General features: G+C 44.2%; 2 protein-coding genes across 2 annotated transcripts; one reads left to right on the forward strand and one right to left on the reverse strand.

Moving 5' to 3' along the window:
• Positions 1 to 434: 434 nt before the first annotated feature.
• On the forward strand, positions 435 to 23,145 carry LOC115322519 (protein PTCD3 homolog, mitochondrial). The gene is made up of 26 exons (XM_029982867.3): positions 435 to 534; positions 702 to 754; positions 829 to 874; positions 4,645 to 4,690; positions 4,771 to 4,839; positions 4,962 to 5,066; positions 5,158 to 5,281; positions 5,362 to 5,453; positions 5,551 to 5,600; positions 8,227 to 8,314; positions 8,752 to 8,812; positions 14,893 to 14,975; positions 15,055 to 15,205; positions 16,260 to 16,310; positions 16,385 to 16,465; positions 16,543 to 16,571; positions 16,687 to 16,796; positions 18,875 to 18,953; positions 19,050 to 19,140; positions 20,916 to 21,001; positions 21,092 to 21,177; positions 21,657 to 21,725; positions 21,798 to 21,851; positions 22,666 to 22,729; positions 22,812 to 22,906; positions 22,980 to 23,145. The coding sequence occupies exons 1-26, from the start codon at positions 467 to 469 to the stop codon at positions 23,047 to 23,049; spliced, it is 2,001 nt and encodes a 666-aa protein (XP_029838727.2). The 5' UTR covers positions 435 to 466; the 3' UTR covers positions 23,050 to 23,145.
• LOC8028070 (AP-4 complex subunit beta-1) lies at positions 23,142 to 25,129 on the reverse strand. Its single transcript, XM_002410393.4, has 3 exons — positions 24,906 to 25,129; positions 24,690 to 24,805; positions 23,142 to 24,599 (listed from the first exon to the last, which is right to left on the reverse strand). The coding sequence occupies exons 1-3, from the start codon at positions 24,993 to 24,995 to the stop codon at positions 23,207 to 23,209; spliced, it is 1,599 nt and encodes a 532-aa protein (XP_002410438.3). The 5' UTR covers positions 24,996 to 25,129; the 3' UTR covers positions 23,142 to 23,206.

The following is a 25,129-nucleotide window of genomic DNA, read 5'->3' on the forward strand; positions in this document are numbered from 1 at the left end:
GAGCGAACACAAGTGTCGCTGTCGTCATGCGTCTCAACTTTTGGCTGCTGAAACTTCCGTGAACTGTCACTTTGGAGACCGACCTACGAAAGAACAGGCGTCTGGCAGGTCTGGCACATTCACCACCGCCGCTGGAACGCCGCCAGGATCGCGACCGACGACAAGTTGACATTTTTCGAACGTCATCAGGCGAAAATCGAGAGACGACTTTTTTGGACATCTAAACGCACCAGTCGGTACGTTTAGCGCGTCTTTAATTTATTCCTTTGTGAGTTACCGTTAGCGTTGGTAAGAGTGACTTTAAATTAACAATATAACTTCTAAGTAAAGCTAGTATTCACACCTCAACTAAAATTCTATTGTATTAAATAATTGGACTTGGTGTAATGGTTGTAATAGAGACTAAATATAAGAGACGAATTTACGCTAAATTACAAATTTTCAATCCAATCCAAGCCAAGTTAACATGGCGGCCCGCAGCGTGCTTGCATGCCGCGAGTATGTTTACAACAAGAAACTACTATTCGCGACACAGTAAGTGATATTTATTGTTGATTTAACGTTAGATGGGTACTGAAAGAAAACATTCGTTCAAAAATAGTCAACTTTGGAGAAGTCTAATCGTTGTATTTTTTTTAGCAGACATGGCTTGCGATACACCGGTTTGGCCTGACCCGGTGCCTTTTCGTTCTCGTTTTCAGCGCCTGCATTAGGTCTCTTTCAGCACAGCCCGCAGCAGGCACCCCGCCTGCAGGTAAGCCTAGACGTCTGTGTAGTTCAAACTTAATACAATTCCTGTATTATTTTTTCTTGTTTCTGAAACTGCAGGTTTTGGAGACCGAGATACCATCATCATACCGAAAAGAATTCGCAGGTAAGTCTCCAAGACAATGTTTATACTCCGTCTCACTAAAACCGTGCAGTACAGCCTAAGCTACGGAAGAAGAGTGTGTCCCGACCTGTTCAAGAGGAGGGAAAGGAAGAACAGGGCAATCCCAGCTTTTCTTTCCCATTCCTCCTTTCCCTCCTCTTGAACAGGTTGGCATGCACTCTCTCCCCTGTAGCTTTGACTGAACTGCAAGGTTTTAGTGAACCCGAGTATTGGGGAGGAGATCGAGGAGTGGCGCTACCCAGCAGCCACTTCCAGAACTAACACTGTGGCAAACAAACCCACCGACAACAGTCATTAGTGCGTCCGCTGCCATGGAAGACGACAACGCAAGGCTCGTGAAAGATACGTAACAATATTCTTTTCTCTTAACCGCATCTAGACAGAAGTGATTCAGTCCTTTCTTGTGTTCAATGTCTTCGAAGTCCTCTTGAAAGTCAAAACAAACACGTGTGTCACATGCGTGCGCGCCGGCCAGCCGTAACATGTGGGCTGCGCGCGCTGGATCGTGCGTGGCCGGCGCTGCGTCCGTGTTTTTCTGAATGATTCACAAAACACATATTCACTTTTCAGTTACTGTCTTTTGCGACAATCATGGACAATATCGGCAAAAGCAAGCAGTTTCTCTTTGAAGGAGGGTATGTGCCCAACTGCGATCATGTCATTAAGTGCAGCATTGCACCAGAGCCGACGGCAGACAGTGTTTGCATCGCCGCGTACGTGCCGCAGTCCTCCACTTGGCATATACCCAGTTCAAAAGGATGCTTTGAGCACTGTGGTGCGCAGCAAGTGTGCAACATATCGCTATAAACAAGTATGCAGCTAGCGTGGAAGCAATGTGGCGTACGCTAGCGTTACCTGATCAGCTCAGCTGACAAGCTCTGCATTAGCCGCGCATCGGAATGCCGGTCCCCTCTATTCGCACAAGCACGCTGGCGCTGTCGTCACAGCCGGCCCGGTCCGCAAGGCTGGCGAAGCTTTGGGCAAGCTCAAGATGCTGGCTTTTCATTGCGCAATCAGGCAGTCGGTGGCACGTCGGCGGCCCTTACGCATTTTTTTTTTTTAAGAAATAGACTGCAAGTAGATTCCGCTGCAGTCACATGATTGTAAATATGCAAGTCAATGATTTCTTCGATTTTTACATTATAATTCAACGGACAGAAGCATAAGTGCTTAGCTTTGGGTCGAGCTTCAGAGTGTGATTTTATGCTCGTGTACAGTCAAACCTGTTTATAACGAAAAGCAGGAAACACTACGATCTCTTCGATATAGCAAGTAGTTCAAAATAGCAGAAAACATTTACAACGAACTTCCATGATGTGTTCGTTGTAAGGCGAGAGCTTTTCTCTCTTTCTCATTTCTTCACTTCTGCCTTGTAACCCTGCATTAAAAATTTTTTCTTTTCCTTTTTTCTTTTTTTGCATGCATGCAAAGTTTTTTTTCTTTTTTTTTTAGCTTATCTCCCCTTCTGAATCGCTTCTCTTCATGGGCAAACGCTTTGGGATGAAAAGATTTTTTTTGTGCGTGCGTGCATGCAGAGTGTATTTTTTAGCTCTCTCCTCCCTTCCGAATCGCTTCTCTTTGCTCAATTTTGTTCGCAACTTGAGCTTTTGGAATTATCTTTCTTTCCTAGTTCTTTTTGGGGGAAGGGACAGGCTAGAAGACGAGGCTCGCATGCTCTGTCAGTGCGGTATCCAGTTCTCGATAAACGCTCCTACATATTTGTCACAGGAAAATGAACAGAATGTTTTCTACCTTTTATTTGTTGCCACCAGAGGTTGGCATTTTAGGTCGCCCTCACTCGCCCTCACCCTCACAGTTGCACTCACCTAAGGCTCTCACAGCAACGCTCACCCTCAGCCCCTCACTCACCCTCATCCTTACAGTCGCACTCACCTTCAGCCCTTCACTCACCCTCACGGGCCTCACGCCCCTCACGCACTCACGCCCCTCACGCACTCATGGCCCTCACAATCCTCACGTACTCATGGCCCTCCGACCCCTCACGCACTCACCACCCTCACGGCCCTCACGCATCCACCGCCCTCATGCCCCTCACGCACTCGCAACCCTCACACCCCTCACGACCTCACGGTCCTCACTCACCCCTACACTCTTTAACTTTCTTGGTTGAGAAACTCACTCACCCTCACCTCAGTTGTGAAGATGAGGGTGAGTGAGGGCCCTCATGAGTGAGGTTTGCCGAGGTGTGGTTGCGACAACAAATCTTTATCAAGGCTAAAATTGTAGATGAATACTATGCAATGTTTATTTTTTTTCACTGAAAAAGTTGTGACCAGAATTCAAAGTACCAAGGCTGAAAATACCTGTTAGATGAATACTATGCAATGTTTATTTTTTTTCACTGAAAAAGTTGTGACCAGAATTCAAAGTACCAAGGCTGAAAATACCTGTAGTTGGTGATCACAGGACCCAAGCTTTCTTGTTTGCTAGTGCTACCTTCTCCGTTATCTCTCGATTGACGTCTCTCGCGTAGAAGTGCATACGCGTTACAACAAAGAGGCAGTAAAGTTTTCTAAGTGGTCTTTGCAACCCAGCCTTCCTATGTTGCATTCTCAGGGTAGCTAAAATTGTTTTTATTTTGATTTGAAATTGATTGCAGAAGCATCATGAGATCAATTAAACAACATGATCATGAATTTCTTTTAATCAGCTGCAGTGTTAAAAAAATAGTAGTTAACATAAAGCGAATTTTAATTAATGCGCACTTATAAACACGTCAACAAGCATGTTGCTGTCAAGCACATGGAGCGTGCATACGCTTACACAAATGAACTCATTTCACATAGACAAGAAGAGTGTCTCACAGTTCATACACTGTTTCCGCGAGGCTGTAGCAGGTACTGTAAAATAACGGTTCTAATATCTGTCGTACATTTATACGTAAATCTACGAAGTATACACATACGAATCCACGCTGATCAGCTAACTGGAAGTGATGTCTTGAAATTCTTACCCCTCAGTCACGCGTCTCAGAAATGGACCGCACACGCAAGGGACAGTCGTTTTCGCCAGCAGTAGGCCTCGACGTAGCCGAATACAAGTACAAAAACAGACCGCGTCCCTCAAATGACGAAGACGTCTTCAAATTCACATTCTTTCCTAATGCAATGCGGCTTTGGTATTTATACAGCAGTTTACGCTTGAACTTCTGACACAAACACAGAACACCAGAAGAGGGAAGTTCACAGTATTATAGTCCGCAAACGACCAAGCACAACGGTCAATGCGCCGGAAACCACAAACGATAGACGCAGCCATTTCTCCGAGTTGCTTGCCTTGCCCGGCGGGCGTGATTTTACCTCAGAGGTCCCAGAAAAAATTGTTTTAATTTGGACATTATCAAACTGGCAACAGTTGTTGGTAATACACTTTGTAAACCCACACAAAGATGGTGTGTTTCACTGCATATCCACGGGTACTAAGCGGTGCCGAGGCCAGTCGGGCTGAATGGTTTGGGCGGGCTGTGACACAAGCTCCGCTGCTCAGCTGTGAATGGCAGCGCATAACTTTTTTCTCGGAGCTTGTCAACGTATCTGACCCAGTGACGTTGACGTACGCTAGGCGAATGCTGGTGTCGGAGTTGTTTGCCACACAGCGATTGTTTGTGGTGATGATGATGATAAAGCTGCACCCTCTGTGGTTCGATCTCCTCGCCAATAGTTAATCGTCTACCGATAGAGAATGCAGTGGCTTCCTGCTACATACGTTTTTGTTTTGTTTTTTAAATGTAGGGGGCCTACAGATATCCTGAAGGCTCTGGCATCTACGGTTGATCAAGTAAGATGTTGTGTTACTTTATTTTGTTTTATGGTTTAAGAACTAACACGTCATTTGATTGGAATACCTCTGTTTGACAGGATTATACTGCCCCTCACTACAAGTACCATGATGACCCGTTCTTCATACCAGCCAGTAATGTGGCCAAAGTAAGGCATCTCCTATGATTCCTCTGTCACGTCTGGTGGAATGTTAGTAGATAATGGTAGAATTACCCGAGACTGCGGTGACGACAGAAAAACCACAGGAATAATGTGTGCCTACTTTATAGAGAACATATGCCCTTGCAAAGGAATCTGGGCGAAAAGCAGCCAAGTACTTCCTGGACAAATACCCAAACAGCTTTTATAATAACCCCGCAGAACCAAACATAGAGGTAGGTTAATGTTTTATATGTGTTTCGTTGAGACTAAGATGCTCCTTTTCGTCATAATCCATAATTTTGTTGGCTCTTGGTGCGTTTGCAGGCGTTCAATGCCAAGAAAAAATACACAGCAGAAAGTGATGTTGTGGAGATGGACCTCACGAAATGTGTCGATGCTGCAGATGTGGACAGTGCCATTGTGGTGTATCATAATCTGAAGACTAAAGGTAGTGACATTTATACATCAGTGTCATCCTGTCTGTTTTAGTAGCATTGGATTCTAGGAGCTCTTCCTTTTGGCTTTAAGGAGTGCAAGTTTCACAGGAGTCTTTGCAATCTTTGCTGGAGCTGCTTTGCTTCTACAACTGCAAACAACCGCTGGATGAAGATTTGACAGAGGCAAGTCACCTGGGCAGAATTTTTAAGCGTGTTTTTGGGCAAGCTGAAGGGAATGGCTTCTCAAATGTATTGTGCCTGTGGCATCTGTGCCCTTTAGGAGCGCTGGCATCGCCAAATGGCCCCAAGGGAAACCAGAAAATCCTGGAAGTAAGTAATCTCTCCCATAATAGTTTTTTCCTTTCTCTCTTTTTTATTTTTGTTTGTTTTTGAAGCAAAACTGAAGGAGAGGTGAAGATAAGTGTTCAGTGCTTCTTGTGCAGTGGGCGGAGTTACGTCAGAGGTCCAGACTTCGTTTGGAAGGGTGGTTGGTAGATGCAAAGGCTACCTGCCTTTGTTTTTACCCACCGCCTTCCTCCTGTCTGAGTGAACAAGATGGTTGTCTGCTCCCCGCGCAGAGATAGCAGTGACATTAGAGTTTGGCGTTTGAACTCCGAACGCCTACATCACTTATTAGTCTGAGCAATCACTATCTTACCTTCTCTGCAGCTTTTGGAGATACACTAGTTCTTTACAAACAAGGACTTAGCCTGCGTGAAAGGGGAGAGGATATACCTCGAAGAGTACGTTGTTCTTGTCGGCTTACAGCTACCCGACGTGTATTAACGACCGAGGAACCCGAGGCCAAGTGGTTGTCTGCTCCGGACCGAAGGGCGGCTGTTGGGGTGGAGCTTTGTCACACTCATGGTCACCCCCTCTCACTGTACCCCATCTCCTTTTCCCCTCAGTTTTGCTTCATATTGCTTATGGTATCATTAAAAAAAACACTGACCCCCCCCCCCCCCCCTTTCCAAAAAAACATTTTTTTTTAATTTTTTGTTAGACAATTCAATATGGTGTCATAAAACTACCCAATCACTATTTTGCTGCAGAGTGACCTATATTTTTAATAAAACCAAAAACCTCAACTGCTCGAAACCGAAACGCGAGCACAGAAGCTTCTGGCCAGAAATTGCGTAGCTGCACCTGACCACTTTTTTTTTTCCTACGCTTTTTTGGTTTTTGAGGCAGACGACGATGATGACAACGCACTTGCATGATCTGTTTGTCGTACGATCGTTTCGCACTTACATCCCTTCCGCTCAATGTTCTGCGCTTGAAGATTGATTGGCCAGTATCACGAACAACGGTTCCGAAGTAGCGGCCCCACGTCCGTCACAATGTTGGTCCATCATGCGCCCCCATCGTGTCGTCCAGCCCGCAGTACATCGCCGTATTGAGAATGACGTGTACATGTACTTCCTGTGATCTGTGCAACATTTTTCTTTTTCTATCGGCGTACTTGCAGCTCCTTCGAGGCCACAAAAAATGGGGTTCATATTCTTTTCTATTTTGAATATTGAATGTGTCTTAGATAACTCACGACTTTGAATGTATTTGGTATACATAGCTTGAATGCCATTAGACCATAAAAACAAGAGTGAGCGCGACTGAAACCGGCCAATTCTCGACCGGCAGTTTTCAGGCAGAAAGAAAAGTTTACCTCACACAGACTTTTACAGCCATCAAGAACTGCCATATTTATTCAGATACAGGTTAACTTTTTTTTTCTTTTTTTTTTAGTTTAAAATTTAAAACTTTTTATTTAAAATGAGGGTTTGGAAGTATAATTGCAACCATAGCATGTCAACCTGTAGGACCGAGCAAAATTTCTGAGCCCATCTAGCTGAGCAAGATGCTGCCGCACATCAGCCGCCAGTCCTAGCATGGCGATGCAAAGCTGTGAAGCTTGACGTGCGTGCTGGTGCAGTGCAATGAAACTTGACTCGTACGACCACAATGCAACTCCACGCAAAGTTAAACTAATGCCATTGGGGGAACCAAGCCACCAAGCACAGCGGAAGCCCTTATGTGCATTGGACAAAAAGATGGAAAGGCAAATGGACTGTTGCAAAAGCCTTTCCAAGCCTAGTAGTTCAAGCAGTTGCTTATAGACTGAAATTTCTTTTAGTGGGCATTTTAATTTGCTGGTTTGGTTGGAGGGGAAGAGGTCCAAGCGTATACCACGGTTCAATATATGTTTACTGTTGTAAAACAAGAAATATTTCTTAAGTGTGTGATTTACACATATGTGCACATGCAAAAATAATTATTTTGTTTTTTATGTGTATGCATTGTTGCACCAAAGGCAAGGAGTTTCTGTGCGACAGTCACGATTGAATTTGAGAAACATTTGTGTGATGTGTGGGCTTATCTTTTGGTACCTGAGCGTCTCCCCTGGTTATGCCCCAGAGTTCAAGGTGATGCTTGAACGAACGAGAGCACACAAGCATGGTGCAGAGAGGCAAAAGTGTGAAAAAGAGGGAGAACGGAGCATAAAACGTGGCGGTTCAATGCACCGTGCTGGATGGCGGTTTTTTGGATGTAATGTTATATCCGGGAAGGAAAACGCAACGGGCAGGAATTCAATACACATATTCCTATGGGTGTTCTATGAGACCAGCATTTGTGACGCTAACAGCTGGGAATACATATTGGCTGAAAATTTGTCAATGAGCTTCTACTGTATAAGGTGCAAGCTCTTCTGGTCAATTTTCATTGGCTATTTATGACACGAGGACACAGCCCAGCTGTGGCAAAATCACCCAAACATAAATTAGGGTGACCTGGTCATGATCGAACTCTGCCATTCTTCATGCGCAACCAATAAAGTTTGATCGAGCAAGCTTGCGCTAGTATTATACTTAACGATTGAATGACCATACATTTGCTGCCTGTTATTGTCGTTGTGGAAAATGGGAGTTATGTCTGCTGCAGTTGATGGCCTGCTTTTCAGGGATGGAGGTCTTGCAGAGCAGGTATTTGATAGCCTGGAGAACAAGGACAGTAGGGCCTATGCAGCAGTCATCCAGGGAATGGCTAAGGTGGGTGTGGGGGCTTATACATTGTTTCATGCAAACGAAATTGATATCTATTATATGCATTTGTTCGAAGGCTCAAATTTGTAAAGTGAGCATCGACCAGCCGAGACACATGTGCCATCGTACGATCACCTCTGGAACAATTGCCACACATGTGCAGAATCTCTCGGGTTCTGCACATGCGTGCACAAAACAGTAGTGTCGGCGCTGCATCCTTGTCTTTTACAAACCATACCTGCCGAAAGCTCGTCCTGCCTCTCGTGCTCCGATCATCGGAGCAGAAGAAATGCACTGCATTGAGTATCTGCAATTTGCAAAACCCCAAAAAGCTGCGTCGTTTACCAATGTTGTGGTGCTTTCCTTGTATCTTCCGAGTTGCTTCAGTTTGCATACAAGCATCATAACTATTTCTTTCGTTAACCTCTGCCATTTAATTTCAGCACTTTCAAGTGGACAAGGCCTACGAGCTCTTCAAGGAGATGCAAAGCAAGGGACTGACACGTGAGCACTTGCTTTTCGTTGAGACATATATTGAATGTTTCATTTTAATTCAAACAGATTTTTTTTAAGGGGGGTGGGAGTTAGATGAGGAGATGATCGTCGTGGTAAGTTGGCCAATTAACTAAAATATCTTAATTCACTTTTAATTATTGTTTTAGGGGTAATGTTGGAATTGGGGTATTGATGGCAATTACTATTGAAGGCCAGACCGATTTAAGGAATTTTCAAAAAGGTATAGGCTTCTTAAATATTAATCAGTCAATTATCACATTTCTTTTAAAGGGCAACTCCGCTTCATTTTTGATATTTAGAAAAGTATGTAGCCCTCTTCAGTATCATGTAGGAGACCCCATGTCAAATATTACGATCTAATTCTGTCTATATATTTAATAAACTGGCCACCAAACCTTCAAGTGAGCCAAGTCACCGAAATCTGCCAACTCTAGTGTGCGACGTGAGGCGCAATCGTCGGCGCAGTCAATGCGACGGAGTTGGAGCGGCCAACGTTGAGCCACTACGTTAGAGGCATGACGACGTCATTCTTACGTTTTGTTTGTTTTTACTTCTCGGAGCAAAATTGAACAATGACGTCATGAGTTCCTCCTCCCGGTGTTGGCTGAACGGCGTCCACGTGATCACCGTAACGCGGATGCGCTAGTTTGCACTGCCCTGCGTGCTTATCGGTCTGTTTCTTTGCTCCCCCTTCCTGTTTCGTCTTCTCCCCTTCCCCCTCTCCCCCGGGCCATGACCGTCCACGCCATGCGAAGCGACCTGCCCGCATCGCGTGTCCTGTCCCTCGCCCCCCCGAACGTCACAGGACCACGTGGTTCGACGTGACGTGGCCATGACTCGGACCACACGAGACCAATGTTGCTTGATGCAACCGAAGTTTCGGTTTCGGTATTAGCTGATGTTTAAATTAAGATTACACAAATAATATTCCACATTTCGCGAATCCGAAGACGTAGAGCTGCTTAGTAGTGCTTCGTGAAATGGAATCACATGTAAGCCTATTTTTTTCGGAATTGAGCGGAGTTGCCCTTTAACCCGATTTGAAAGTTACGTTTGGACAGAGCATGGCAAGCCCTGCCCACAATGACATTTGAAAGAGTGACGTAGTCATTTCAATCATGTTGTCATCATTTTAGCAGCGTGTCCTTGGTGACAGTCATATTGTCACCATCTCAGCAGCGTGTCCTTTTGACAACACAAACGGCGACGTGACAAAAACGAGTACCCTAAAGTCCCCTAAGGGTGCCCACCCAAAATGAAGAGATAAATGGTGGAAAACATGGAGGTGTGCTATCTTTGGGGATGAAACAGCAAAACTTTATCAAAACACAGGGGATACCCACTGCAGACCACATGCAGTGATATGATTGCTGCGCCAATTGCACCAAACTGCACCAAGGGGCAAACCCTGCTACATCATGCTACATTTTGCCAAAATATGGCTAATCTGCGCCAAGCCTGCGCCAAAAGACTAATTTTGGTCATCTTTCAAAACCGAAACTAAACTGAGTACCGTAATAGAGCATGCATGAGCTAGGTAGCGCAAGCGGCCGCCCAACAAAAAGTACCCTGTATCAATCATCCATCTGGTTTTACATAGTTTTTCCCGCCACCTCTCGTTTCACGCTCGCGTCGTTCATGTGTCTCGTCTCGCGTCTTAAAAAAAAAAAAAAAATTCAACGATAGATGCGGGCATGTGTTGACCCTTCAGTGCTTCAGTCGTTGTACAAAGCGCTCCGAGTGCTTAAAGGGGCCCTGCAAGGACTTTTTACTGTTTTTTAATTTGCACCGAACCTGAGCGCACTGAACGTAGTAACTTAGTGAAACTTTTCTTTTCGCGAAATTCGGTTTATTTTAAAAGTTATAGGCAATTTAGAATTACAAAAACAAGCAAAAAATAACCTCCTTCAAGACGTCGTAGGTCCTGGCTTGAGTGGCCGTGAACTAGAGGAGGAATAGTGGGCTCATCGAGCGCTCAAGGCCGCCGCACTCCGTGTCGACGGCGCCAGAGGGCGCCACTAAAGCATGTTCTGGATAGGCTGTATGCAGCAGGCAGCCAAAGCGGCTTTCATTGCGTTTGCTGCACGATTAAACACTAATTCGGCATGACACTTCATTGGCCACAAACGACAGCAAACACGGGGTAAAGATCAGTTCAGAATGGGAGCCACTTCACGCTGCCATACCGCGAAACGGCCAAACCGCAAGACAAAGCCTCTCGCCGAAGGCCTTCGGAACGCTCGGAACCGGTCGGATCCTCCTGTCCATATGACTGCAGCGCCACCGCATACATCCGGGAATTTCCCGTGTCGGCGCCTTATCCCACTACTCCTTTCTAGTATGCGCCGCCTTTTCCACCGCTTGGCGGCGGGTATGTTGACGGGTCATTTCTTGTTTCCGTACTTTATAAACTGCATTTCTTTCTTTTTTTCATCTGTAATAGTGAACAAAAACTACTTCTATAAATATTTGAAACGGTTCGTGCCACCTATATTTTGTATTTCGACCAAAAAGAAGTTTTTTGTGGCTCTGACCAGTAGTAAGCCCAGGACCAAAGACGTCACATTTTGCGCGCTTTCGGTACCGCGGGTCGCCCTCGTCGGTGGAGGAGGTTTCCATGTCGTCCGGTTAAAATATGGCGCACTGATATTTAGCTACTCTTTCCGTGCCCGCTGGCTTGCCCGAACCCCAAGAGACGTGGAAACCGCATAAAAGGGAGACGCTTAAATATGATTGCAGGGCCCCTTTAAGTGCTTTTTGACCCTGACTCGCGATGTCTTGTTTTGACCTGACTCGCTCAGGTTCTTTTTTCTGTGTGTTTAGCTTGTACCTCGCCTGCCGGCCAGGAAAGCATGTGCCGCTGGACTGTTTTTTGTCGTAGTTTGCATACAATTTTGGAAACCAGTTGGCGACGGAGCGGAGTGGCATGGTGTCTGTTTCGATCGAACAGCCATCTCCGCTCGTGCGACGAAGCACATGCAAATAAAAGCCTGCCAAAGTTGCCCTCATGTGCGCGCAGACATGACTGCACGACAGAGGCACCAGCCGGGACGCTTGCAAGCCATTGTTTTAAGTTTGCTTACTTTTGACGAAAATCTGGCGCGTCGGGAACCAGTAAAACGGTGACAAGCAATTTTTCGGAATTGCTCGGCAACGCCCACAGCGGTCCATACCACATGAGCGAATGACGTTTTAGCGAACAGCGACATTTGAGCGAATCGACGTTTTAGCGAATAACGGGGACGCGCGTTAACCCATCCGCCGCGCTGCGCTTTACGCCGCTTTGCGGCGACAGTCTGCGGCAGCTCATAAGAAAAATGTGAACCCACTGGCCCACCCGAAAACGCCGCTTCGCGGCGTTTGACTATTCGCTAAAGTGTCACTCGGTGAAACGTGGGCGTTCGCTAAAACGTCATTCGATCAAGGGAGTGCCTCCCGCCCACAGCACTGTTCATTTGTGGGACGTCTCAATGTCTATTTGGAGACATTGAAAGTGGGAATTCATTACTAGCCAAAGGCAAAGCGAGTCTTGCAGCAGCCTTGTAGAAAGTTTCGAGAAGCAAAAAGAAAAGCACCCGGTAGTCTTAATGCACCTTTGTCTTGTATACAATTTCACATTGCACTGCAGTAGTTACGTGTTTCATCAGTCGGAGACAGCTTCCATTTATTATATTATATAACTGAGTCGGTCAACCTAATGCTGTGATATTTACTAGTAAGCTGGTCATTTTCAAATAAATTTTAATATCTGCAGTTTGGTTATTATTTATCTATAACCGTACATATATATGTATAACTTAAAGGGCATCTCCGCCGTAACTTTGATGGTCACCGATTTCTATAAAATTTTCACCATGTATTCGGATGCCCTTCCTGAGCATGTGTACAAAATATCTCGGAAAAATATTAATTTTTTTAGAAGAAAATGAATTTTGAAATTTACATGTACACACCCAAATCACTTGCTGCAGCCCTACTGGCAACACTGAGCAAGAGCGGCACACGGAGGCTGCCATGATGGCGCTGACGTTGCCGTGACGTTACATGTTGGTCAGGGTGCTTGCTTTGTAGCTAGTTGGTGCTAGCGACTGTCTGCTTTTTGCTTATGTCATCGGTTTATACAGTTACGTAAGAGCGCGTCATGGCGACTGGAGGAAATTGGTGTTGTGTGTGGAAGCGTCGCTTGAAAACACGGTCTACTAAAACCGTCTATTGTCAGACCCCAAGATATAACAAAAAGTGCCTCCAATTAAAAGGCATAACGTCGATCAGTTTTTTTTGGCGTGCTAGCAACAAAAGCTGCCTTACCCTTCCGCTTCGGAAGCGGCATCTGGGTCCACATGGCGGCGGATCACGAATGCAGCCGCCGCTGGCGGTTTTCTCGGAGGCGATGCCGGCGGATCGTATGAGAACGGGTTATCGTCATCGTCCTCAGCATCTAGCAGCATATCCTCATCGTTGCTCGATTCAGACGAGCCTGATGAGTCCATTTTTATCCGCGGCACGAACACAAAACAGTGACCTGCTGCCAGGCTGGCCAGGCTCAAACTGCACACGTGCGAGTGTTTATACCATATGTGACATCACGTCAAAATGGCGGACCAGTCGAGTGCCAAGTTAGTTTCGGTATCGGTTTCAGCGTATTTTAACGATTATAAGTTATGTAAGCTGTTTTTTCATGATTTAACCGCTGCTATAGGTTAAATTTTTAGTACCCTTTCTGAAAATATGTTTTGATAAAAACGCTCAAATTGACGGCGGAGCTGCCCTTTAACTGAAGCATTGCAAAATGTGTCATGTCATTGTCTTTTCAGTAACATGTTGAAAGACTCCCAGGTGGTCTAACTTGACCATAATTTGTTTATTGCGACGAGCGAAGTGGCCTTTGTTCGTTTAGCACTTAAAACAAATATTTTTATTTTTCTAAGAATATCTGCTCCAAAAGCCACTTTTACTGCTCCGAAACATTGTTTTGGCTGCTCCAAAAGCAACTTTTGCTGCTCCAAAACACTGTTTTGCCTGCTCCAAAAACCACTTTTTCTGCTCCAAAGCACCGTTTTGGCTGCTCCAAAAGGTGCTCCAAAACGGCTTAGGCCAATCACATCACTGCACGTGATATGGGAGATTATACCGGAGATCGCGGGTATGGCTAATTAGCGTTTCACAACGCAATAAAAACGCGGGAATTCGCTACAAACTCCTATGTCACTGGAAAGGATATCACAGACTCTGAATGCAGCAGATTCCTTTTTCACAATGCAATAAACATGCAAAAACTGGCTAAACTTGTGTGCCACTGAATTGATATCGTGCACAGAGATAACGGACAAAAATTGCGGGAACTTGCATGTCACGGGAACTGATATAGTGCGGTCAGATCGCATACAAAATCGTGGGAACCCACTGCGTGCCCGCTTGTCACACATACCAGTACCGCAGATCGTGCGGTTGATGTGATTCCACGTCGGGAGGTGGGCGATGTTTTGGAATTTTTATGCTACGGATATTTAGCCAGAAAAACTGGATGGGCAATCTCTCGGGGGAAAGCGCCTTTATGGAATTTTACGGTATATCACTTTTTCAAACGTCACTGTGGGCAAGGATTACGGCATACTTTTATAATAATAATAGTTTATTTGCATCAAAAAAGTACATGACGCTGTAAGCCTGCAGAAGAAAGTTGTCACATTGACAGCTTTCTTTTTTGTGTGTGTGCAATTTGTCAATCATAAAAAAAAAAATTTTTGCAATTTTTTTTTAATTGGTTAGGCCTTTAATAGTAATTTGTGTCAATACCCTGAAAGTCCATCCATAATTAAAAGGTTAATTAACGGATTTTAGTTCATCAGTCAACTTACCTTGATGATTATCCCCTTATCTAATGTCCGCCGAGCCTGATAAATATATGGTGAAGACAAAACTTGTCTAACTCTCACCCCCGTTTTCTTTTTTTAAATCTGTTCAATTTAATTAAACAGCCAATATATTCTCCTCTCACCAGATGCTTTCTTCATTTATCTCCCAAAAGAGGAAGATCTGACTGAATTGAGTTGATGTCCTTCTTGCAGCTTCCATTGAAGTGTACAATGGGCTTCTGAGTCTGGTGCCTTTCCTCAGAGAAGGCTACGACAACAGATGGGATCTCGCTAATGTGAGTTGCACATTACGGCAGTAGTAATTGCAAAATAGCACAAACTTCTGATGTGACATTGCTCTCTCCGTTCCTCAAGGAGCTGATGAAGGGCATTGAGAACGATGGTCTCAAGCCCAACATCAGCACGATGAACAATGTTCTCGAAATAATCTCAAGGTTTGGTGCCTCCCCTTCTGCAAGGAAGTACGCACTGCAGACATTCTCTGAGATGAAGCACATCGGAGTGGGTGGGTATCAGGTGCTCTCCAGAAACCTCTTGAGTGCAACTGGGCTAAAGAAAATAAGATGTGCGTACAGACATTGTCGCCGTCATTGCCGTCGCCTGATGGCAAGAAATAAACTCTGTTTATGTGTCAGTGTCAAAGGGATACTGAACCGAAATTTGCAGCTCACAAAACTAGGCTGAAGTGATAGGCAAGATGCTGCAAAACCCAAAAACACCACTCGTACAGCGATATCTCTAACGGGTGGCCGTATTTTTGGAAAAGAAGTGCGCAAATGAACCTTGCCAACAGGGCTGACGAGACATGCGACGTCACAATTCTCTTTCCCTCCTCTTCGCTTCGTCCCTTTGAGCTGGTGAGCCGAAGCGAGGAGGAGAGAAGTGCGGCCGCTGCTCCTCATTCTCAACTGTTCCAGGAGCATTGTGACACCATAGTCCTTGCTTGATTGCACCCTTCTTTTCCAGAAATACGGCCATTCGTTCGAGATGCGGAACGACAGCGTCTGGCGCTTGGCTCTCGCCTTCGAACGTGATCGACGAGTGCAGTTGAGACAAATGCAGCTAGCTTTAGGTGTACCCACTAATTTTTCCAACCAGAGCTCAGCATCCAACTTCCCCACACGCTCTCATTTACTCCTCTCAACTCTGTTTCTCAGCACATAGCCCATACAGTTTATAAACAAAAGCTAAAGCCGACTTTCCCTCATAGTGTGGGAAAGGCAAATTCTTGCAAACTGGAGAAGAAACCGAGCGAATCATGAAATCCAAGTGATGTGTGCACCTTTCACAAGACTTAATCACTGATTTTAACCATAACTGGCTGCTGGTGCTTGTAGAAGTGGTGTACTTGTATTGCTTTGACCGCCTATCGGTAAGAAAGCAGTAAACTGGGGGGCATCCTAGAGAGATGTCAACGTTTCACGCCCAGCAACTGCTGGTTTTGTGCCACTCGATGCATATCATGGTGTGTCCTGCAGAATGTGCAATTCTAATGATCTAATAGATACCATAGGGTAAATGGAGGAGCAGTTTCAATAAACCATTTTCCATCCTTTCAGAACCAAGTCTTGCCAGTTACTACTACCTTTTGGTCATCTTCTGCAAGACACGTAAGCTTGAGTTGCTTGTAGCAGCAATACCAGGTAGCCGGAGTGGACGACGTCTAAACTGAAAACTGTTTCAGGGGGCGCACCAAGTACAATCCTGCACAACATCATGAAAGAGCTCGAGAACAAGACCTTCGAGATACGGGATCCCAAAGACGGTAAGCTCTACCCATGCCTAGTAATGTGCAGCACCGTTGCAATTGTTGACACTGACTTGTTTCTTATTGTTTTGCAGTGTTCTTCTTTGTCAGTGCAATGGATGTGGCAAGTGTTACATTTTTATTAATGTTGCTCCATAGTGCTCACAAAGAACCAAATGTACATATTTTGCAACTGTAGTATAGTCCTTTGAGGCATAACGAGAAAGATCTCTTTCCAGTGTCACAGCCATTTGCTCGACAAAGAACTGGCCTACAAAGTTCATGCCTTGCTGAGCTTTGGAGGAAACTACAACCTGATTGGTGACTCCTTCAAGGAATCCATCTATTAGTAAGTCAGCTGAGCCTAAGAATTTTCTCGCATCTCATTTCATGTCATTTCCCTCAGGGCTGTCTTTCAAGGACGCATTACGTGAGGGTGGCAATAAATGGGAATACAATATAAAAAAAAAATGTAAGAACATTAACACAACTGCATCTCGTCTAACCACAAAGAAAAAATATATATGTACATAATCAGACATTCCCTACTTATTAAACAAAAGCATGCACATTTCTTAAAACGCTGTGATATCTAAGTTGATCCGGCAAGTTATTCCATTCTGTATTAAGGGAGAATACACGAAGGAGTTATTATGGGATCGGTATTGAAGGAGTTTACATGTGTTGTCGATTCGAGAAAAAATATAATGGGCTTTATGGCAATAGATATTCCTGAAATATGCATTACTATGGTAAACTTGATGGAAGAAACACATGCGGTTAATTTTCCGTCATGTGGCTAATGAAGCGAGACCAAGTCTTGATTTTAAGGCGGAGGCACTACTTTCTGGAGAACAATCGTTTAGGATGAACCGGGTGGCTTTGTTTTGAATTGATTCTAAGTTTGATATTAGATAATTTTGATGTGGGTTCCCCACAATGCTTGCATATTCAAGTTTGGGGTAAATTATTGTTTTATAGACAAATAATTTTGTTGCAGCAGGGGCCAGATAGAGGTTCCGCCTCAAAAACTATGTTTTGCTATGTACATCCAACTCTAATAGGAGACTCAACAGGCCAGCAGTCCCCTTTATGACTGTACCTTGGGGATCTGAAGAGTCAGAACCATATTCCTGTGCCCAACTTTTACTTCCAGATTATATTTGCCTAGATCTTACAGAATATGATAGGCTAAACTGCAGATTAATTAAACAACAGATGGTATACCGTCATAAAAAAACGTCCTGGTCATCTTGCTGCAGATTTTTGAATTGTTAGCTAGCTTGATCACACTGATACAAACCTTAATCAAATGCCGTGAGTGCCATCAAAGTGAGTTTTTCAAGCTAAGGAAAAAACCTTGGTCTGTCAAAATAATTCAGCCAAAGCCTGCATTTACAAAAAAAAAGAGTGCTATTGTTGAAAATTTTTCTTAATTGAGAATTTTTAAATCAGTTTTCTGTTTTTGTATTTAAGAAACTAAAACCCATTAAATTTACTTCGCTACATTTTCATTCCCTTGTTTGAAAAGAGGTAACAGTGCCTGTCGATATTTCTTGCACCTTAATGGTGACCCCGGAAGATCATTGCTACTTTTGGTGGACAGAAAGGTGGTCATTTCAATGAAAGTTGGCCATGCCCTCCCAATACATTTGGGCAGGTACTGCAGAGTGTGCCCTCTGGTAGGGAAACTACTACACCTGAGTGACTTACATTCTGCTAATCTATGGGACACATTCACTTTGCTGGTTGAGGGGGAATGCAAAGTAGAGCGGAGCACGATTCAATTCAGCTATACATTCAAAAGAGAAATTATTCGCAGCTTGTCCATGTTTGAATCGAAGGTAGTAGGGTGGATTACTGAGGTTTGCACTTTCAATGTATTAATAATGAGAACATAATAGTATTTGTCCACAAGCTGCTAAAAATGAAAAAGTTAAGACAAAAAACTGCCTTCACTGATGGTTCCTAATTCTCTATCCCACGTGTGTTGACAGTGGCATTGCTACCTGTTTACCGTAATATTCCTAGAGATGCCCCCCCCCCCCCCTCCCCCCCCCCCCGAAAGATGACCCATTCCTACTTTTGGCACAATTTGCTATTTTTTCAAAAGCACCGAAAGATAGCCCACCTTAGGTACTTGCGGGGCCCTGGCCAATGATGACCTCGGCAGAAATGGTGTTAGCCACGAGGGGAGATAAGTGGACATTGCTGACTGGGAGAGACAGTCGTCTTTAGTTCGTCCTTGCATTCACGAGTTTCGCAGATCACAAAATCTAAAACTACTTCTTTGATCACTCACCGAAAGTTAGCTTACTCTATATTTTCACCCATTTCCTTTTAATTTTAGGGGGGCTATCTCGGGTTATTGCGGTAGTAATACCTCTACCATCTTGGGATACTTCGTAAAACTATATTACTTTGCAGCCAACATTTCTTCAAGCTCCTCTGCTCGACTGAAAATATTGACACATTTTTTGACATCTACAACAAGTATGTACCAAATGTAAGTTTGAAATTTTTTTTTTTTTAACCTCTGCTGCATATATTGATGCGCTTTTAAAGTGTGCTCTATTCTGTTTTATTCTTGGCCATGATACAGATCTACACTCCTGAGCCAAGTGTGATCTGCGAAATAATTGAGGCAGTTGACCTCAGTGGTGCAGTCGAGTACTTGCCTCAACTGTGGTCAGGTAAATCCGCATGCTTTTGTAACAAGCCGACAGTAATTAAGTATGCTTGCCACTTCCTCTATTTCAATTGAGCTCTGGTATCATTATCGTCATTACCACAAATGTTACCTGTTACTACGAATGCTAGCTAGTGTTACGTCATTACCTGCGTGAGCTACTCTCCACTAGTGCTTCCCAAAAAGTCGGGAATGCCACAGGCTGGCCAGTGTTTGTGCAACACACTAAAACTAGAAACAGAAAAATTCCACCACCTTAAAATTGCAATTTTTTTTAAATAATTACTTGTAATAATTTGTATTGCAGTTCTACAACTAATAATAGTGCACACTCTTGCAAATTTATATTGTAATATTTCAAAATATTTACGGAGAAATAAAACATTTTCGGTGAGCCGACGATGCAAATTCATTTGTTTTGTAAATGCAAAACTTCAATGTTTTCTATTTTCTAACTGTTGTAGCTCCACACCTGTATGGCCTAGAATGGTGATCATGCTCGCATTGAAAAAAGCATTTCTTCACAGTTTCACTACATTAAACATCTTGGTTCGAGAGTAAACACTATGTGGGCAAGAACACCATAGAAGTCCAGCTTTCATGTGGAAGAGGCTATGCACATGGACAAGAATGGGAAAGGCCTCCCTGATCTAACAAAAAACTGAAACTAAAACCAACATTTGTTTATAGAAAGTCATGAGGGTTTGTCTGCTTTGTTTCAATGAATTGCTGAGTTTATTCTTTGCTGTGGATGTTTCTGAACTGAAATTGGATGTGGCTAGATATTTATTTTACAGCAAAGTTGTTCATGGCCAGGGTTTTGTGGATTTTTCGTGTGCGTGACCAAACACTTTATACTCGCACCGCCGCATGCGTTCCTGCCGCGTATAAAAGATTAGAAGTAAATAACCAAAATAAAGCGTTGATGAACACGCATGCAAAATGCCTTTTGTTTTAGGCTTTTGCTTTAGAACAGTTACTGCTGCAGACGCTGGCATGTGCAGCGCGTGGAACATCATTCCCTGCATTCTCCTTGATGCTTGGGTAATTTAGCAATAGGTCTATTCACTAGATTAGTTATCAATAGGCAGCATTTTCAAGATCACTAGACTCTCAGTTAGGTAATAAAGGTTTCTCAAAGATTTGCCGTTGTGCGACCTGCGTCGGTGTCATGTCTTTGCTCGCACCGCCTTCTCTTTGTTGTCGTTCCAAGCGCTTGTGTGCCTAGTTTCCTTTCCTTCCGCTCTCCCGGGGTGGCGGTCCTCTCACGCGTGTCTCGTTTCCTCCGGCTCCTCAGGGCGGGTCTGTCGTGTGCTAAACAGCTTCATAGGTCATCACCTTCAGAGTCAAATGGCTCATGATTTTTTTTTTTAACATTTAAATGAAGTTCTTATTTGCAGAAAGTTGGGTTTCCCATTATATGGAACGCTTTTCAAATTGGTATTTTGCATAGACAAAGCGCAGATTTCTGGATAAAAAAACAGATAGCCGCTCTCCCCATGTGTTTGAATTGAGGCTGGAGCTTAGAAATGTGCAATCTCTTGCAGCAATTTTATATGATAGATTTCCTTACCAAGTGACGCAGCTTCCATCAATAGCTGTATACCTCCTCCTGCAGCTTGTCGGAAAATTGCCCTTCGGAGATAAAATGTCATACAGTACTTTTAGGCAAAGAGATGAATGGACACTCCAAATTTCATCAATGTTGAGCAGCCGGTTTAAAAGATGACACTTGAAGGTGGTGTCACCCTTTAAAAAGAAAATATTTTTCTTTCGCAGACATTATCTTGTTTGGTCACTACGAGAGAGAAAATGTTGTCAAGGCTGTGCTTGAAGTTATGGCCAAGAGAAAGCAGGAGTCCAAAGTAGGTGTTGTCTTACTGCCTTTCAAGTGATTTATAATTTATTTCATTCTTAAAAATGAGTTTAAAGTGTTCAATCTGTTCTTCAACCAGCTCCAAGCACAATTTGCTGTTATTGCTGCAGACATCAATGAGAGATGCGATGGTGATCAAGAAACACGACGCACGCGACCTATTCAGTAAGTGTGTTGTCACCAACCACTGCATCGAGTTCTGAAGGGATAAATTATGTCTTTGATGTCTGATGCCAACATGCTGTTAGTTTGCTGAAGAAAATGAAGTAGACTATGTAGTAATTTAGAGTATAAATGATGCAGACTTCGGTTAATTGCACTGTGCACATTCCTTCCACCTTCGTGGCTGCCTCTGTGCTGCTGTGGTTCCATTCTGGCCTTTAGAGCACAAAGTGCAGGATTTTAATCATGGGTAATCCCTTCAGGAAATTTCTGGGGCAAAGGTCATAACCCCTGTTCAGCATGCTCTAGTTGCTGTGACATAGAGCCCCCAATAATTCACTGTTGTCTTTTTTCTTTATTTTTTTTTTCTTCTCAAGTTACACAACATGTTGTTTGGAAGGAAGAACAGTCATTTCTTTCTTACAATAGAAAATACTGACAGAATCTTCTGCTACTTCAAAAGTACTTTCTTATTGCCATAGGTGGACAGGACAGATGTTTGGCAAGATGATCAGTGTGTTCCTGAATGCAGAGAGGCTTCAGGACGCTTGGTAAGTAGACAAGGTTACGTTTTGCAAGCAGTGTTGGCCATTCACAATGTGGGTCTGTCTTTTCTTGAACAGGCAGATTATGCAGAAACTTGACAAGGAACAGCATCGAATACTTGGATATCCTGAGTAAGTATTCCGTGACCCAACACGTGCAGTCCTTTTCACTGTTGTCTACGGTGCTGGGAGTCCGTTTGCCCGGTCATCTTGGTGTGTAGCCGGTAGGTAGTTAGGCCTACCCCAAGTCTTCCAAAAACATTCTAAAAGTTAACACTCCATAACTTCTGGAGCTAGAACAGGTCGCTTTGTTCGTTGAGTAGTGAACTGGGATTGTGACCGTATGCACTGAAATATACCTAGTTGCTTGTAGTCTAACCGAAGGATGGGTGCTAGCTCACATCATTACCTGCGTGAGCTACCGCCAAACGCTAGTGCATCCCAAAAAAGTCGGGATACCACAGGCTATCCAGTGTTTGTGCAACATAGTTGGTAAACAAAACACCGTGGAAAAGATCTCCAGGGCAGCTCTGTGCTCGAGATCTGTTATTTTGTGCTTGTTGTGACAAAATCTCTCAATCGCGATCCATTCTTTACAGCAAAATACAAATTAGTCTTCTTGAAATTGTTTGTGGAAAAGGTGAATAAGTTGCCTGATAAAGACCCCAGGTGCCAAGGCATTAATTCAAGGCAGTGCATGTTAGCTTATGGTAGCAGGCAGACTCGTACATAAAAAAGAATTGTGCCTGAAACCACTTTAAGTCTGCCAACATATTTTTTGCATTTTGCATAGCATATAACCACAATCTGCCAGACAAAGAGTTCTGTCTAACCTTTGGCTCTGCTAGGATGCGATGATCAAGGATTTGGGATGGGCTGAGAAATGTTGACACTCCTTTTGTTTTACCTAGTGGAAATAAATGCATGTTTCTTACATCTGTTTTAGGCAAGAATGCTTGAAGAAATTCTGCCAGGCCTGTCTTGACAACTCCGATGAAACAAAAGCTCTTGTAAGTTCAAAACTTTGGAAAGGTGATTTTTAGAAAACTGAACAATTCCATTGTACGAGCCCAAAACTTTGTTTCATTTTAGTTCTGTGCAAGGTATGCTGCCGAGATTGGGCTGACAGATGTGGGGGAGCACCTGAGACAGGGTGAAAACATCAAGAAGCTGTCAGAAAACGCAAAGTAAGGCTACAATGCACAATCTACAGTACAATACAGTCTGGTGAATAATGTCTGTAATTTAATTTTCTTGCAGACAAAAACTCGCAGAGCTCCTGAATTCATCTGCACTCAACTCTTCAGAAATCTACAGTAAGGAGGACTGAGCCTCCCTATTTTGTGAATGTACTATAGGCTATAGTGTATAATAAAATGGGATGATCGCCTCACAGAGATGGCAATAAAACAAAAACAAGTATAAAGCCATTTGCTACAATTTATTTCACATATAAACAAGTGGCCTGGGGTACTGCTGAGAAATTGTCAAGAGCCAAGGACAATTTGTTTGGATGTTGCAACATTGTGGAGCAAAGCTACGTAGTACCAATTGGCCTGTGCCCTTACAAATGGGTTACTGTCCTTGCAGAGAGCAGTGAGGACAGTGCCAAGAAGGTCTTGCAGTTCCGATGGTCTCGAAAAGAACATTTTTACGGTGGCACCTAGGAGGGACTGCTTCACAGGCTCGTCCTCCTCCTCTATACTAGCTGCATAGTCTTCTAGGATATACACCGACGGTGCAAAATCCTGACCATGCTCCGAAATGAAGTCAATTACACCGCACTTGGCATCCACACTTGTCAGGCTCCACTTCCTTTGCATTACTGTCTCGAGGATTCGTTCTTGAAAAGAGCCACTCTTCTTATCAAACCTTAAAGCACACAGTGCGCACAGCACTTCCGTGACGAGCACTTCGTCCGACACGTCGAGCAAGGGGAGTACCCGGGAACGGACAACCTCGCACGCAACCTCATGCTGGTTGGCTAGGCTGACGAGAGTTCGTAGCGCACACCTGCAAACGTCGCGATCCAGATCTGTGCAATAACCCAAGATCTCGTCCGCAGCTTCGGACACATTCTCCTTGTCGACCAGACTCTGTAAAACGGCCAATTTCTTTCTCTTCAGTGCCGGCGAGTCTGAGAATCGGCAGTAAAAAAGACGGTAGCGGGGTCTGAACACCTCTGGGTAGTCAAGTAAAAACTCTTCCCCCCAATCTAAAATGTTCCATGCCATCTCCTGCGCACTGAAGGACAGTTGAATTGAAAGCTTCGACCACACTTGGCCTATAGCCTCTCTCAGCAGGTGGTCAAGCCGTCCACGAATGGTATGTCGGAATAAAGCGAAGGCACTTAGTTGGACGGCAACATTATTGGATGTCAAATATGCGTCAAGGGCATTCACAATCATTAGAGCCTCTTCACTCGTTTTCGGCTGGTACTTCTTTAAACACTCAAGCACGCCGATGACACCCCAGCTGTGAAAGGCTGGCAACTGTTTGAGGAGGTACCAGGCAATCTTCTTATTCACCGTAATGCCACCTTCCGACTCCAACACTTCGTCCAGGATATGAAGGCACTGTACAACCACAATGGGGTCTTGATCCCTGATCATTGCGTAAAGCTTGTCGGTTAGATCAAGCTCATCAACAATGGTAGGATAGAAGCGCGAAAGTTTGCCGCAGCAAGAAACCGCAGCTCTTCGGACATAAGCGCTGTTGTCTTCTAAGGCAGGCACAAGCCTGGGGACTCCCTGTTCCATCGTGGATGGAACATCGAACAGGGTGTTTAAGGCAAGGCCGCGATAGAGTGGGTTGGGGTCCTTTGTGTCCTTCAGGAGCGAGTTGATGGCAAGTAGGCCGGCATCTTGTGGATGTTTCAGCCTGCGTTAAAAGCAACTGGAATTACACGCAGTTCGCAAGGTGCAGCGGTGATACCCTTAGGTGAGGGTGCACGGTAAATGCGTGACTCACCTCGAAATAAAAAGGCACGCTACTTTCTTCGCCAGTATGTCCTGGGAAGACAGAAACTTCACAATTCGTCCGGTTAAAGGAGTCAAGTCGCGCCCTTTTACTAGCAGCAGGTGCACCTGTGAATCCAAATATTCAAACATAGTAGATTACACCAAAGGCAGAAGTGACCGAAGATTCAAAGCCGAGAGATCTAACGTTGATTGGGTGAACACCCACCTTTCTGATGACATTTTTGGTGTTACTGGCATCGCTGACAGTGCACGCTTTATCAAGGAGGGAGGCAAGGTTGCTCATTTCTGTCTGCATATTTCTGTAGTTTATTAAGATGCTGCCATAGGTAGTTTACTAATCTACAGCTCCTTGAATGTATCTAAAAACCGCTTGCAGCCTACCATTTCTAAAGCCGCCATCTTTGTATTTGGATTATATTGGATTGGATT

The sequence above is a fragment of the Ixodes scapularis genome, unplaced genomic scaffold, assembly GCF_016920785.2.
Source record: "Ixodes scapularis isolate PalLabHiFi unplaced genomic scaffold, ASM1692078v2 PGA_scaffold2__306_contigs__length_199485367, whole genome shotgun sequence".
Lineage (NCBI taxonomy): Eukaryota > Metazoa > Arthropoda > Arachnida > Ixodida > Ixodidae > Ixodes > Ixodes scapularis.